This window comes from Conger conger, chromosome 2, assembly GCF_963514075.1.
Source record: "Conger conger chromosome 2, fConCon1.1, whole genome shotgun sequence".
Lineage (NCBI taxonomy): Eukaryota > Metazoa > Chordata > Actinopteri > Anguilliformes > Congridae > Conger > Conger conger.
The window spans coordinates 45,550,597-45,565,309 of NC_083761.1; the positions used below are offsets into that span (position 1 = coordinate 45,550,597).

General features: G+C 41.1%; 1 protein-coding gene across 1 annotated transcript in view; it reads left to right on the top strand.

Moving 5' to 3' along the window:
- Positions 1 to 13,200: 13,200 nt before the first annotated feature.
- Positions 13,201 to 14,713, top strand: part of LOC133118176 (potassium voltage-gated channel subfamily H member 4-like) — a 73,581-nt gene continuing 72,068 nt past the window's right edge. Inside the window, exon 1 of the mRNA XM_061227979.1 lies at positions 13,201 to 13,276. Coding sequence (XP_061083963.1) covers positions 13,201 to 13,276 — 76 coding nt within the window. The remainder of the gene's footprint in view (positions 13,277 to 14,713) is intronic.

Consider the following 14,713-nt stretch of genomic DNA (forward strand, 5'->3'; position numbering starts at 1 on the left):
AATGGTTTGGGAACCATAAAAGTGATTGTATGGTTATGAATGGATAATAAATTAGTCACAGTATGAGGTAAAAAACAATATTGGCTGATGATCTTTTTGTGTGTGTGTTTTGTGCCGATTTAACCTGGCAACAGAAAAGGTGCATGCAACTTTCTAACACATTAGGTGTTAGAAAGTTAACTATGCAAGCAAAGGGAATCAAAATATAATATCCATCCATCCATCCATCCATCCATCCATCCATCCATCCATCCATCCATCCATCCGAACCCGCTTATCCTGATCAGGGTCGCAGGGGGGCTGGAGCCTATCCCAGCATACATTGGGCGAAAGGCAGGAATACACCCTGGACAGGTCGCCAGTCCATCGCAGGGCACACACACCATTCACTCACACACTCACACACTCACACACTCACACACTCACACCTACGGGCAATTTAGACTCTCCAATCAGCCTAACATGCATGTCTTTGGACTGTGGGAGGAAACCGCCGGAGTGCCCGGAGGAAACCCACGCAGACACGGGGAGAACATGCAAACTCCGCACAGAGAGGCCCCGGCCGACGGGGATTCGAACCCAGGACCTCCTTGCTGTGAGGCGGCAGTGCTACCCACTGCACCATCCGTGCCGCCCAAAATATAATATAATATAATATAATATGTTTAAATACATTTGTATCACCTGGTTTAATAGGAACATGGTGGAATTAACTGGAACAACTTAAAAAGTATGAATACAAGGGTGTCTCGGTGGCGCAGCCTGTAGAGCACTGACCGCATGCTCATTGCGAGCCGTGACGTCGGCGGTTCGAATCCGACCGTCTGACATTTGTCGCATGTCTTCCCCTCTCTCTCGCTCCCATTCTTCCTGTCTCTCTATACTATATACTGTCCAATAAAGCTGAAAAAAGGCCTAAAAAATATCTTAAAAAAAAAAAAGTATGAATACAAATTTTAACAAAATACTATAAAGAAAACAAATATTTATGTTTATAATGTAAGTATATATTATTTATATTTACTTTATACAGTAGTGCTTTTTGTGGTACTATTGACGCATACTATTTTTACATAGAAATACATATGTTTCATATGAATTGACAGCAAAACTGCTGCATGTAAACAAATGGGGAAACTATTTAAATTCTAGACCTCTTCTGTAAATATAATGTATTCCCCCAATGTGATATTTTCTTACCACATGGTGGTGCTATAGCTTGCTATTGTGCTATTTCTAACATACTGTGGCCACAAAATTTTAAGCACATCCAATAGCACCCTCCACAGTTAGGTGGGGCAACTGTAAGTAGTTACAGTCCTCACAGGAATTGTTATACCTTTTTATCTGCTTGCAATTCATATTGCAATTGTCACATGATAATTCTATCACAATGGACTATCCACCTTTCTTATAAAAGATGACATAGTAACATCCTCTCGTGAAATGCTGGATCAATTGACATAAAATTTTACACGCACAATATTAGTAATGTATTGGACATTTATACTGTCTCTAAAAACAATGCTGCCTATTTTATATACGTAATATCTAAGCAATTTGGTTATATATTGTATGCATACAATATAAATGAGCCCCAGCATCAAACATTAGTCCTATCAGCATTATATTTTGTAGAAATACATTGCTTTACAAATTAAATATAACATCCCAGGCAATTCTTTTTAAAGATACAATTAGTATTTTATTACAATTTTGCATTATCATCTTCTGATGAACCACATTTGTTTGTAAGACATTTTCATGAAGACTTCAGAACCATGGACAGCAAAATTGTCAACAGGAATGCTCAACTGGGACTATCTGCTGTAATACGGCCCTCTTTGTAAGTATTTCAATGGTCGTACAATTTTTTGTTTTTGCAATTATGAGACTGAAAACGGAGAATAAAATGAGCAGAGACATAGGCCAAACAATAGGCTTACTGAAATCAACCATTTGGAACAGAAGTTCAGAAGAAGATTTCAGAAGTTTGTCCAACCTCATTACACAAATAGCAGCTCCTCTAGCCAACCTGCAGTCAGGCACCTGCAGTCTGGACCAGCTGTGTAGTGTTGTGTTTCTCTGCTGTAATAACTCACTACAGTGATGCAGTAGCAGTTAGCTACAAGCTTTTCAGAAGATGCTGTATCATCTTGAATTGAGAAAGGACATTGCAGTGAAAGTGCATGTCTACAGTTATCGGGCATTCACAAGTACAGTAAATAAACACTTTTACCTTCGGTTTAAGTATATTCTGAATGGATTTTCTCTCCTCTTAGCTTTTAACTCAATTCTTACCTTCACCAACAAACAATGGCACATTTCTCTTTCAGAACAGCATCAGCTTCATGAACAAAGTATGAAACAGTCCTTTCGTTGTATTATGGGTGTGTGTGTGACCTGCAATGAAAGACCAGAAAAAGAGAAAAAGACTTAAGTGAAACACACAGTTTAAGTGAAACACACAGCTCAGCCAACACATAATATGTTCCAAGGCTTTTTAGACATATAGTATTTCTGTCACTCACAAGCATGAGAATACAACCAATAAAAGTAACACATTACAGAAGACAAAAAATATTTTTAGAATTATAAGCAGACCCAAATTGGGCCAAGTATTAAACTATATACGTCAAACACATTAAGTTAATATTAACATAATTAAATTTAGCCCTGTACTCATGCATAACATAAGCAATGAATAATGAGGTTAAAATGCAGTGTGTCACCTTTAATTTGAGGGTATTCACATCCATATTGGGTTATCCGTGTAGGAATGTATTGCTGTTTGTCAAGATGAGCACCAGAGTTGTGCTAAAGAAAGTCAAGGAAGTCATTATGAGGCTGAGAAATAAATAGAAAGACATTGGCCAAAATATAGGCTTACCAAAATCAACTGTTGGGAACAGAAGTTGAGAAGAAAAAACTTTTTAGAACATTATTATGAAGAAAGAAAGCATTCATTTATGTTTGGGATCATTACCTTGCTGTGGGATGAAGCACCATCCAATGGAGGCTTTTAAGTGAATTTGAGCTAATAAGATGCTTCTGTAACTCTTCTGCTGCTTCTATCAACAGTTAGATATGAATGTAAATACCCTCAAATTAAAGGAGATGATCTGTATTTTAACCTCATTATTTATTGCTTAATTTCAAATCCAACGAGCATGAGTACAGAGCCAAAAGAACAGTGTCCAAAAACGTACAGACTGCACTGCAATATTAGAATACACACAATATAAAAATGTGCCTCTCTCCCCTAACTCTTAACTTGACAGAGTCAAGAATCTTTGTAGCTCAACTGGCCACATCCTTGATAGGGTATCTACAGCTCTAATTTGTCTAGAACCATGACTTGAGTGTCTACCGAGAGCTACAATGATCTATTTTTGAATTCAATTGGCACTATGACGTTGCCTGTCAAAGTTACAGACCGAAACAATGGTTTTCTTTGCATTGGTTTGGTTTGATTTGCTTCCCACCCCTATTTCAATGCAAAAAGGACTGGCTTTAGTTTAGTTTAGTGAGAATCTTAGCTTTTAAACTCATCTTACCAATCAGAAATGCATTGAGAAATGTTTGTTTACTAAGGTTTGATTAGAAGTAGTACTTTATTGCCCCTAAACAATCTGCCCAGTGATAAGTCCATGTTTGAAGTATAATAGACATATACAGGGCTGTAGCAGTTGTCAGATATCTGTGCTGATACAGAGCGTGATAGAGAGCGTGCTGATATTAGTGCTATGGCTGATACATTTAATTTCCTGTCGTTTTAGGCAATCAGCAAATTCAATCATTTCACTTAGAACTTGGTTTTGGGTTTAATATAGCATATTCTGGTTTTGTCAGCTCAAAAGGGATGAACATTGCATGTTTTGAAGGCTATTCTTTTCACACCAGTGGGTCTGTGCTTGTAATCAAAACATCCATTCAAAATGACAATATCATATATTGTAGAAAATAGAATTAAAAGCACATTTCAGTGACCTAAATGAACTGATAATTGCCTGTAGTATTAAGTATAATAGAATCCACTACTGAACACCAAGGTGTTGTTGCAAACAGGCAGGCTAATTATGTCCTACGAATGCCAGAAAATTGAATGAAGACACTTAATAAAGGGAGGAACAAACTGTAATAATTGCTCCAATAAATAAATTACACAGCCTTTGTGAGTCATTGAAGGGGAATAAATGACCAGATGATGCTCCGAACATGAGGCCATATCTGTCTTTGCTGTGTACTTAACAATACATTTCTATAGACAACGCCCTGTATTTGCCAACTAATGTCTCAGGAAAGCACAACATTACACTTGATGAAATTCGGTACCCTGACATTACATCCAACATTTGCTATGTAATATGAATCTTGGGTTGGTGCAGTGGCCTCACAGCAAGTAGGCACTGGGATTGAGTCCTGGCTGTGGTCTTTCTGTTTGGAGTTTGCCTGTTCCCGTGGGTTTCCTCTGGGTACTCCGTTTTCCTCCAACCGCCCAAAGCATGAAGGTTAGGTTAACTGGAGAGTCTAGATTGCCCCTAGGTGTGAGTGTGTGAGTGAATAATGTGTATTCCCTGCGACAGTCTGGCGACCTGTCCTGGGTGTATTCCTGGATAATGGACGGATATTCAAATGTTACCACTGTTTTTTTCTGATTTAGGAAATTAGGGAGCTGGGGGGAGGCTGTTTGAAAGTTGTGCCTCAAATGAAAATCTCTTTGAACTCTGAAAAAATTAAATAAAACCAAATGTTTAGTATTACATTAATGATAATGGTATTAGACACAAATCTTTCATACTCAGATTATCTCCCTCATATTGGTGAAGGTTTGGTCTTTTGTGGCATCATGACTATTCTGATAAATACTGTATATGGCATGCTAACTGGAGACCAGTGGCAGAAATGTTGATCCCCACTCCAGCCTTGTTGTCATTTGCAAAAATAGTACTGAATAACATAATTGATGGTGCTTTTTCTATGGACCATCTTGGATAACCTTCTCACAAATGTGACCAAATTAGGGTGGGTGGGTATTTAGGAAGTTCTATCAATCTATCAAGGCAGCAGTGGTGCCAGGAAGGGAAAGTAGGGTGCTGTCCACCAGGAGGCAGCACCGGGCCTTCATGCAGGTATGGCCACAGCTGTGGTTCATTGCAATCACAGTAGCTGTGGCCAATTGTAGCTGAGGGCTACAAGAGGCCTGGCTTTTTCAGTTGAGAGAAAATTTGGTGGATAAGGTAGCATAGCTGCTGCTTAGCACAATTATTAATCTCCCCGCCAAATGTCTTAGAAGGTGCAAAAACATGCAAAAATGCAAAAAATGGCTACAGTTTGTGAACTACATGATACTCGTATTTTATACTTTAATGTAATATAAATGTTACTTTCATGTCCCCATCAAATAAATACTATATACACCACATAAATGCAATGGAAGATTGCTTACGCATGCAAGAAATGTGTCAGTTAGTTGCTACATTTATTGTATGTAATTCAATGTTCAGTAATTTCATTGCAATGTTGTGAACCTCATTAAGATAAGTGGTACAATCAGTACAGGAAACTCCATTATCAACATTATCTCATAAGATTGTTAAATCTCTTTAAAAGGGAATTTTTTTGATTGGGGCCTTCTTAATTATTTATTTTTAAATTACGCGATGTGCTTCTACACTGTTCTGTGCTGGAACTGGGGTAGTATTTTTAGCAGTGCCCCATTTTTGATCAGGTTTGGCATAGCCCATTCTATTCCCGTTCTTTTCTGTGATTAGACAAATGCTGATGGAAAGATGGGAACTAAATTTAACAAGGTGGGAAACGAATTACTACCATGTTCAATTACTAACATAGAGCCATAGAATTGCTCTGAATGGCACATAATTGACACTGATCGCAAAGGATTGTGCTGCTGTATGTTGTAAATTCTGATATCATTATATGAAACACCCATTTCATCAAGTAATTTCTGAAATACACAAAGAAAATTGGGAAGCAAATAGTAAACACTTGGCTCAAATTGTTTATTTATCTCCTTTTCCTTGCTCCTGACCCAGAAATCGTTCAAGGTCCACCATCTTTAAGGACATTCCAACAATGTTCTTTCCACAAGCTAGAAGTAGAAGTTAGGAACTTTGAGCAAGGAAACATCAGCGCTTACTTTGTGGATGTATTTTTTTGGAAAGCGTGGCCTATAAATGATCGACCTTTAGATCCACCTCTTCCCATTTGCCACGTCTATAACTGATGTTTGAAGGAGCATGGACATTCCATTCACATTTTCTTGATTTCCTCACTTTCACATCTTTATCAAACTTCTTTTTCTAGCCTCTCCCATGCTAGGAGTAGGTAAAGGAGCAAAGAAAAGAGGAGCGATTGGAATGAGCTTAGTGACTTGAAGCAAGACAAACAAGTGTCCACCCACTGGCCCCTTCCAGCCATTTGCATCTCCTTCCCTTTCAGCCACCCCTTAGCCAATCCTAATTACCATTGAACCCTTCCTCCCATAGGGGGGGACCTCTGTCTAACCTGTCCTTGCACCGTCTGCTGCAGGCATTAAGAAAACAACAATGATGATGATTGTTGATTGGGCATCATTACCAAAGTTAAAAAGTCATGTAATTCATTTATCGAGCACCAGGCCAACACCTCAGTGTTGACTCCTCTGCATCACAGATGCTTAAAGGGGGATTTTTATTAATTAATCTCACTGGAGAATGAGGATACTGCATTGTCAAAGGCTAAATTCTTATTCTTGGCTGTATAATCGCTTTCCCTTGGGAATTAAGGTCAAGGAAATGGGCCCCATTAACGAGAGGCATAATCGGCAGATTATTCATAATGATATTTCAACTGACTGTAGGTGGAAAATTGTCTCTTTTGGTATTTTACCTGATGTTTTGTTTCTGTTGACATTACCAATATGATCCAAGAGAAATGCTGATTTTGGGAATGTGTCACTTAAGTAATTTCTTCTCACTTACGAGGAGAAAATTTGGTGCGGGATCACAAGAACTGATAGTCAGTCTTCCAATTGCTCTTACCTCCAAAATATTAATTATACACTCAGTGTAATTTATTAGGTAGACCTGTACAACAGCTTGTTAATGCAAATATTGAATCAACCAATTGTATATTTATTCCATACCATTGCTTAATCATTTGGTCCACTTTTTTTTATCAAAGTGACATTTTCTATGTATACAATAAATGTGCAGTATATTTCACCTATAAACACTAAAATTGTCAATGTTTCCATTCTCTGTGATGACTACAAAATTCGATTCCATTCCCATGTACAAACAATATTGAAAATGATATTAAATCTTTAATGTGCTGAAGAATTTCAGTTGAAAAATGAACTGTCAGAGATTAATTATTTGATCACTGCAATAAGCCAGGTGATGAAAAACTCATTTAACATCACACAAAATAATAGGAAGCAACCGCTGTTGCCTAGTGATGTGTGGTCTGTATTTATCCAATCTGTAAGCGATGCAAGGCTGTTCATGTTCCTCTACCACTGTGCAAATCTGAGGCAGTGAGAGGACCCAGCCTGTATAGGAGATCAATCATTTCTCACCATGGAATCAGTGGTAGTGTGGCGGAAGTGAGATGGAAGTCGGGTTAAAAGCCCAATTTGTGCAGCATAAGCTCAAGCCGACAGAAATAATAGAGTGGTTTTGGCAGAATAATTTTTTTTCAAGAACTGGGATAACAAATCCACAAATTGGCAGGTTTTCACAAAAGCAGCATGGACTGTGTTGTGGTTTCAGGGTTAGCTTGAAAACTGGTGAAAACCAGCTTTGAGATGCTATTGTCCTCACTGACTCACTGACTACATATTGTGGCGCCCCGTGGGGAGAGAGAGACAGAGAGAGCAAGAGTAGATCAAAAAATAATATTTTAATTATTTCCCACGTGCCTTCAGGGCACTTTCACAAAGTTCCAACAAAACAGTTCTCAAAAAACGGGGAAAAAAATAACTGGCCAAAAAATTAGGTACACCGGTCCGTCGGTGACTGTGGGTGGTCCGTTCCGCCTTCGCCTTCGCCTTTCTGTAGGGCCTCCGAAGACCTGCGGTTCCACCGTGGTGTCGTTGCTTGTTTCTAATGGCTGTTTTCCAACTCACTGGGCTTCGGCTTCGGCTTCGGCTTCGGCTTCGGCTTCGGCTTCGGCTTCGGCTTCGGCTTCGGCTTCGGCTTCGCCTCCGTCCCCCTCCGTACTCAGCCCCGCTCTGTGGTTGCGCCCCGTCTTTTGTACAGCCTCTCGTTCTTCCTTGGAGTCAGTCCGGCTGCGCCTGTCCAATTAGAAATGTTAATTCATTCCTAGCTCGCATTCCTCACGCGTCTTTTCTCCATGTCGCTGGCCATGGTGCTGATTCTCCCCGCCGGCTCTCTCTCCTCGGTGCGGCTCTGTTAGATACGAACAGGGGAAATACACGTGGTTAAAGACCTTTCCCAGTGCTTGGCGCCGGCGCACGGGCCGTTCCACTCCAGTGGTGTACCGATTCCTGATCCGGCCACCACAATATATTTAAACATTTCAGAAACTGCAGTCATTGTTATTGAGGTGTCTTACGTACAAGGTTCTAGGTGTGCTTTTCAGGTGGGTTATTGACTTGTACATTTGTGATATTCATGAATTATTGCGCAGCATCAACATTAACCCCTCTGTCCATCTTAAGAAATTTACAGTAGAGTAGCACTATTTGTTGAAAGTCTGCACCCTGGACAGGAAGGATTTCCATGGAAATTAGGGTGGTGGCAGATGCCTCTAGATATCAAATATTTAAAATAAAAAAGTGGAATTGGAGGTAACTCTGGATGACAACATCAGCAAGGCAAAAGGGTAATAAGAGGCTGATCTTTCCCATCGTCTCCTCTTGACCTCTGCATCTTTAATGCTGGTGGAGTGTGGTTACTGATTACATTCTAAAGGCTTTCCACATGCCCATGGGATTAATCAACACACAGCTGTCTAGAAAATCTGCTTTATCTCGGCTGTTTCTATGGGAGAGACTTGTGAATGATACTTCAGTTTTCCTAATGGTAATGTAGATAAAGGTCCCACTATTAATACTGGGTGAATGTAGTGTGGACTTCTCATTGAAAGGAGTATTTGGTGAATATACAGAGGGCTCCAGAAATATTGCCACCCCTTACTGGCAATGCACAAAAAATACTAAAAAGAATTAAAAATGTAATTATTTGGATGAACTCAAAATGGCAGCATGTAAAAAAAATATTGTACTTTATTCATGGTGCAATGGAACCCACCAAAATCATGCATTCATCTAATCCTCCAATATAGGCTTTGACAGGGGAAGTGGTGGCAGACAATGGATGTGTTTACCTCCTCTGATGAGCAGAGATGGAAGGACCTTGGGATTTGAAATCCCAGAAGAAGCGCAGTGAGCAGATTATTTACTACTCGGCGTTACTCCTGTGGCACCAGAAGCCTGTTGGATATTCCGATGTTTAAGGAGATCTCCTGTTGCCGTCTCCTGTCTTCCTCAACCTCCACCTCCACACCTGCGAAATGATTGCAGGTGTGAGGTGTACATTAATCATACAGTTTCCATTTTGTCCACTTTGAACCAGCTGTTACTTTCCCATTTATATCAGTTATGGTGCATTCTGTGAGTTGAAGGATATTACAAAGTGTATTGAGATAGCTTGGTGGGAGTGTGGGGGGGGGGGGGGGGGGGTGTACTGAGACTTCAAGAAAGCTTTTTTCATTCCAGTCTGCCAGGCCTTATTGCCTGTTTTGCATAAGACATGCATGTTTTCCTCCCACCCCAGAGTCACCAGGGATAGCTTGTCAGGCAGGGGAGGGAAATGTGCTGTGCTCAACAGCCCCTCACAAAACCAAAATCATGAAACCACTTTAAATCTGATGAGAGTTGCTGGACCTGAACCACAATCTGCAAACTTCAAGCTGTTCCTTCAAATCAATAGAAAAGTGCCAAGTCATCTGAGGACACTCCTATGAAAAAGACACATCATTAGTACAAGGGAAGTTGAAATTCCTTTGTCCTGCTCAGAGTGTTGCGCCTTTGTTCCCTTCTGATTTGGTAAAAATGTATTCAGTATTTTTACATATTCAGAGCTAACAAAATATGTGATAGATGTGAATTCTGGCTATTGTTAAGCCTCAGAGAATTCTCTTGACTCCTCCGTCTTGTATAGCCTTCCCTCGGTTGTGGCTAACAGTTTCTCTGTGTATGTCTCACTTTCCTTGTGTGTGGGCATGCATGTGTGTGTGTGTGTGTGTGTGTGTGTGTGTGTGTCACCCTGTCAAGATTCTTTCAGAAGAATCCCCAATCAACTATACTGAACATGGTTCCTGGTTGAGTTCTCCGGTGAATGATAAAGTAGGATGCATAATGTATGTGTGTACACATTTGATTCTCTTAGGTCAGCCAAGTCTCCCTGGTTTATTAAAATGTATAATGCATACAAACTCTTTGTTTCTTTTCCTGTAGACACTCCGAAATTGGGATGCAGTTTCAATTACTTATAGACAGACTGTAAAATCCAAATGTGTCTGGTTTATGATTTGCACATAGCTGGTGTAGTACCATGAAAAACGAATGAGCTGGGACCTCCGATTGTCGAATGATGCATTCGCAATGTTTCTGGAAAGCTGCGGGCTCCTGTCTCGCGTGTCCTTCTTGAAAATATCTCTGCGATAACGGGGAAAAGAGGCTGATAGGGTTCTTTATCACTGCTCTCCGAGGAGCCCGCGGTTCGGCGGTGTCATTTTTCACGCTCCCCGCCAGGAGGATATCATTAGAAGACCGGGGAGAGTGGCGAGGAGGCTGCGGGGGCCGTGATGGAACGCCCAAAATGTCGTCACAAGGATGAGGATGTCATGAGTGCACGACGTCTACGGAAAATGAATTCTGTGGCGAAATGCCGCGGGGTTAGCGGTTTACCGGTTACGAAACGGCGTCGAGCCCTGGGAAAAGCTTTAACTAAGGATAATGTCAGCTCTTTGTCATGGTCTGGAATGCTGTGCCACCATTTTACCATTATCCGCACTGGTGGTCTCCCCCTTCCTTCAACTATACCTTTTACAGTCAGGCAGATTTGGTCGACCAATGAAAAGAGAACCAAATAAGTGTGGTCAGCCGTGCACCAAAACACATCACAGCAAAGAACTGGGTGATGAAAGTCGCCGGTGTGGTTGTTTTTATCGATTCCATTCCAACAACCAGGGGCTATATCAACTGTTACACAGCATCAGTAAAAAACAGGCTTTCTAGCACAGTATGGGCACACTTTTCCTTACTCACTCAGTGCAAGCGATAGCAGCAGGGCTATCTTTCCAATTCTCTCATGGCTCTCCCAAGTCACTGGGCTTCTGGGTCAAATACGTAATAATATCGGATTTAAATATTTTTTATGCTTTCCTGAGCATATCGGGAGTATTAGAACCTATCAAATACTCTAAAAGAGTGCAAACCCCACCATCTGCTCCTCTTGGTTGACTCGGTTGAACCAGCCAAAATCAATTGAGCACAGAATAATTGAACCAAAACGATTACGTATTTGACCCAGGGTTCCTCCTACCCACGGGCGCCGCAGCAGAAGATTGGTAGTTCTGTCATATAGGTATGCCAGCTTAAGGCTACGACTCCTTCCCTAGGGCTGCAAGCACGGAGACCGATCAGGATGTCAGACAGCTTGGGTACTGCAAGCCGAAGCACGATTGCATAAGGACAGCGACGTGGTCAACGTTCTCATTTCTATTTGGCAGTCCTAACAGGGCGGTTCATACCAATTCACTTAGGGGACGAGGGGAATGTAAGGTCACGGAGCATGGAGTTACCCTGAGCAGTTACGGGGCAACTCCAGTTACAGAGGAGGGTGCCCCGCACAACCTATTAATTACAGCTGGGGCTCCATTACACGCAGGAGCATATGCGCAGGGGGGAAAGGGCTATCAATAATGGATTTGTCGCTTTAACGTTGACAAAAGGAGATGGACACGTAACAAGGAGACAGTATAATGAGGCCCATTAAAAATTGATTAGAGTGAATGGCCTGGAAGGGTTGAAGACAGATCCGACTTGCCATAGCAGGTGAAACGCACATTTGTAAGTCGCTTTGGCGAAAAGCGCCGGCGAAAAGACTAAATTGTAAGTTGTCAATGAGTGAAAGGAAATGAAATCCTGTTAAAAAACCCAGCCTTTTTTTTTTTAGGTCCTCTAGGAAAAGCAAACTTTTTTGAGTGAATTTGCACTTACACTTGAGCAGCATCCGGGTTTAAGGGATTTAACATGGGCTCAGAATTAAGATCCCTTTGGTGCATTTAGTGATTCGTTTTAATTCTTCACCAAAACAAACCCCCCGCACTGCATGTTTTATCCATTTAATCCCCGTTCGTAACATAAGACAGGATTTTTATGCCGAAGTCTGCGTTATTATTGGTGGGCGTCTTGTTTTATTTTCACCAAATAACACTTTCAGTATGATGTAGATACTACCTCAACATAATCCTTGCTGATTTTCTAGGAGTAGGAATTCTGTCAGAAAGATAGGTCCTTCCTACCGGCATCGCCCAAATGAGGATGGGTTTCTATAGAGAACTGCGAGTGTGTGAATCGGTCTCATTGGCTGGAAACTACAGGATGAAAGTGGGAGTGGAGAGGGAGGAGGGGGTAGCAAGGCAGAAAGAAGACTCGGCTGCTCTGCTCTGCTCTACCAGCTTTTCAGTAAGAGAGAGAGAGAGAGAGAGAGAGAGAGAGAGAAAGAGAGAGAAGGGGGAGCGGGAGAGCAAAGGAGAGAGAGAGAGTAAAGAAGGAGAGACAACAGATACATTTGCAGACATGGCAATTGCATGGATTTTTTCTCCTCCGTGCAAGTTTCCACCACTGGGTTTAATGGGTGTTGGGCAGCCTGTGCCCATCTCCTGTGTACTGAGTGACATGCACTGAGGGGCCTGAAAGAAGACAAAGCAGAATCACACAGCTCTTTACCTGGGGATGAGGTGAAGGAGGACTGGTTTCTGTGTGGGCACGGGACCTTATTTTTAAATGTAGTTTCGCCTACGGACTGAAACTACCCTGCAGCCCAACGCACTTGCCCGACTGCCCCCCTCCCCCCAAACCCTCCTGCTCCTTGCTGGACCCCTGCTTCTTCTGGGATGGAGTAGACCTGCAGGACCTGGCTCTGCTACTCCACCCAGGGCAAGATGCCGGTGATGAAGGGCCTGTTGGCGCCCCAGAACACGTTTTTGGACACCATCGCCACCAGGTTCGACGGGACCCGTAAGTACTTCTTCCCTTTCTTCTTCGCTTGCGCTGCATTCAATGCTCGCCAGAATGAAGAGGTTCACAGCTGCCTGTGTTGACCAGCCTTGATGTTTACAAGGCTGCAATGTTTTGTTCCTGTTTTGTTCATTGAGTAGTTGGAGAGTGATTTGTTCCAAGGAAAATCTGCTCTAGTTTTGGTTCTTTCTTTACTTAGAGGTTGTAGTGCTTCCGGTTTGAATGCTTTCGAAAACCTAAAGCAATGAAAACTTTGTATTTGATTAAGCTGTTATTTTCTTGAAGAAGATGAAAAAAAGATATGCCAGAGGACTTCCCAGCAGTAATGGGAGGAAAGATGCTGTTACTGCAGTTTTCTTACGGGTTGCGTCATAGTTTTAAAACTGCATTTTTTCACAGCAAAGAAGTTCAGGTTGGTGATATTTCTGACATTTCTTGCATTTATTTTGACTGACTAGCACACACACTTGAATATTTTTAACAAATATATCGATTAATATACATTTGTGGTCTTGTCAAAAAGATATAATGCATATAGGCTCATCAAAAAAGTATGACAATTCTTCACTAATTGTGCTCTGTCACCTTAGAAACAAGCCTGAAACCTGTTACTGTACATTGTTGATTCCAGAACAACATTTTGGATAGGCTGGTTTTCTCTAGAGAGATGCAATCAGTAGTGAAGCTTCTGTGTAGGAGGACTCCCTTGTTTGTGCCGGCAAAAAAAGAAAAAACAACACATGGGAGATTGCATCCATTTGCCACCAAATGCCCAGGGACTGAAGTGTTTGCTTGTTGTCGATTCTCACCTATTGTTCAAACCCCCTTCTTCAACAGATAACTGAAGCACTTCAGTTTGGTCATGACCAAGTTGTTTTCTTGCACGATAGCTTATACCTGTGTAGAAGTTGGAGGTGGCATTTTTATTTTCTGGGTAGAAGAGGTGGCAGGTTGGCTCAGATAAACAGTTCGATGAATAATACACTTGTGAGCAATAAGGTGCTTAGGCTGCATCTGAGATGGGTTGTTTTCTACAGTCACTGCAGCAATATCTGACACTTACAGTATTTTAAAGCTCGGAAGCATGAACAGCAGAGGACACAGGATTAGGGTTTCCACTGGTTTTGTTGTGCTTTTTTTGAAAAGCTGTGCTTCTGTTTAATTTCCCTCTTTCTGATAATTGTTTTAATTTGCCAGTTTTATATAACTTTTTGGCCATTGAGTAATACATGAGGTCATGTGTAATTCCACCTGTGTAGTATTATTAAAGTTAAAACACAAATGTTTTATTTTTTAATAAAAAAAATTGTAATCACATTTTCAGAAAATAAAGAATTACAGGATGGCTGGTAACATAAAAAATTGAATGTGACCAGCAATACGCATGTTGCCTGAAAGTTGTATTTGATAAAATATTTGTTTCTCAATGATGTAATG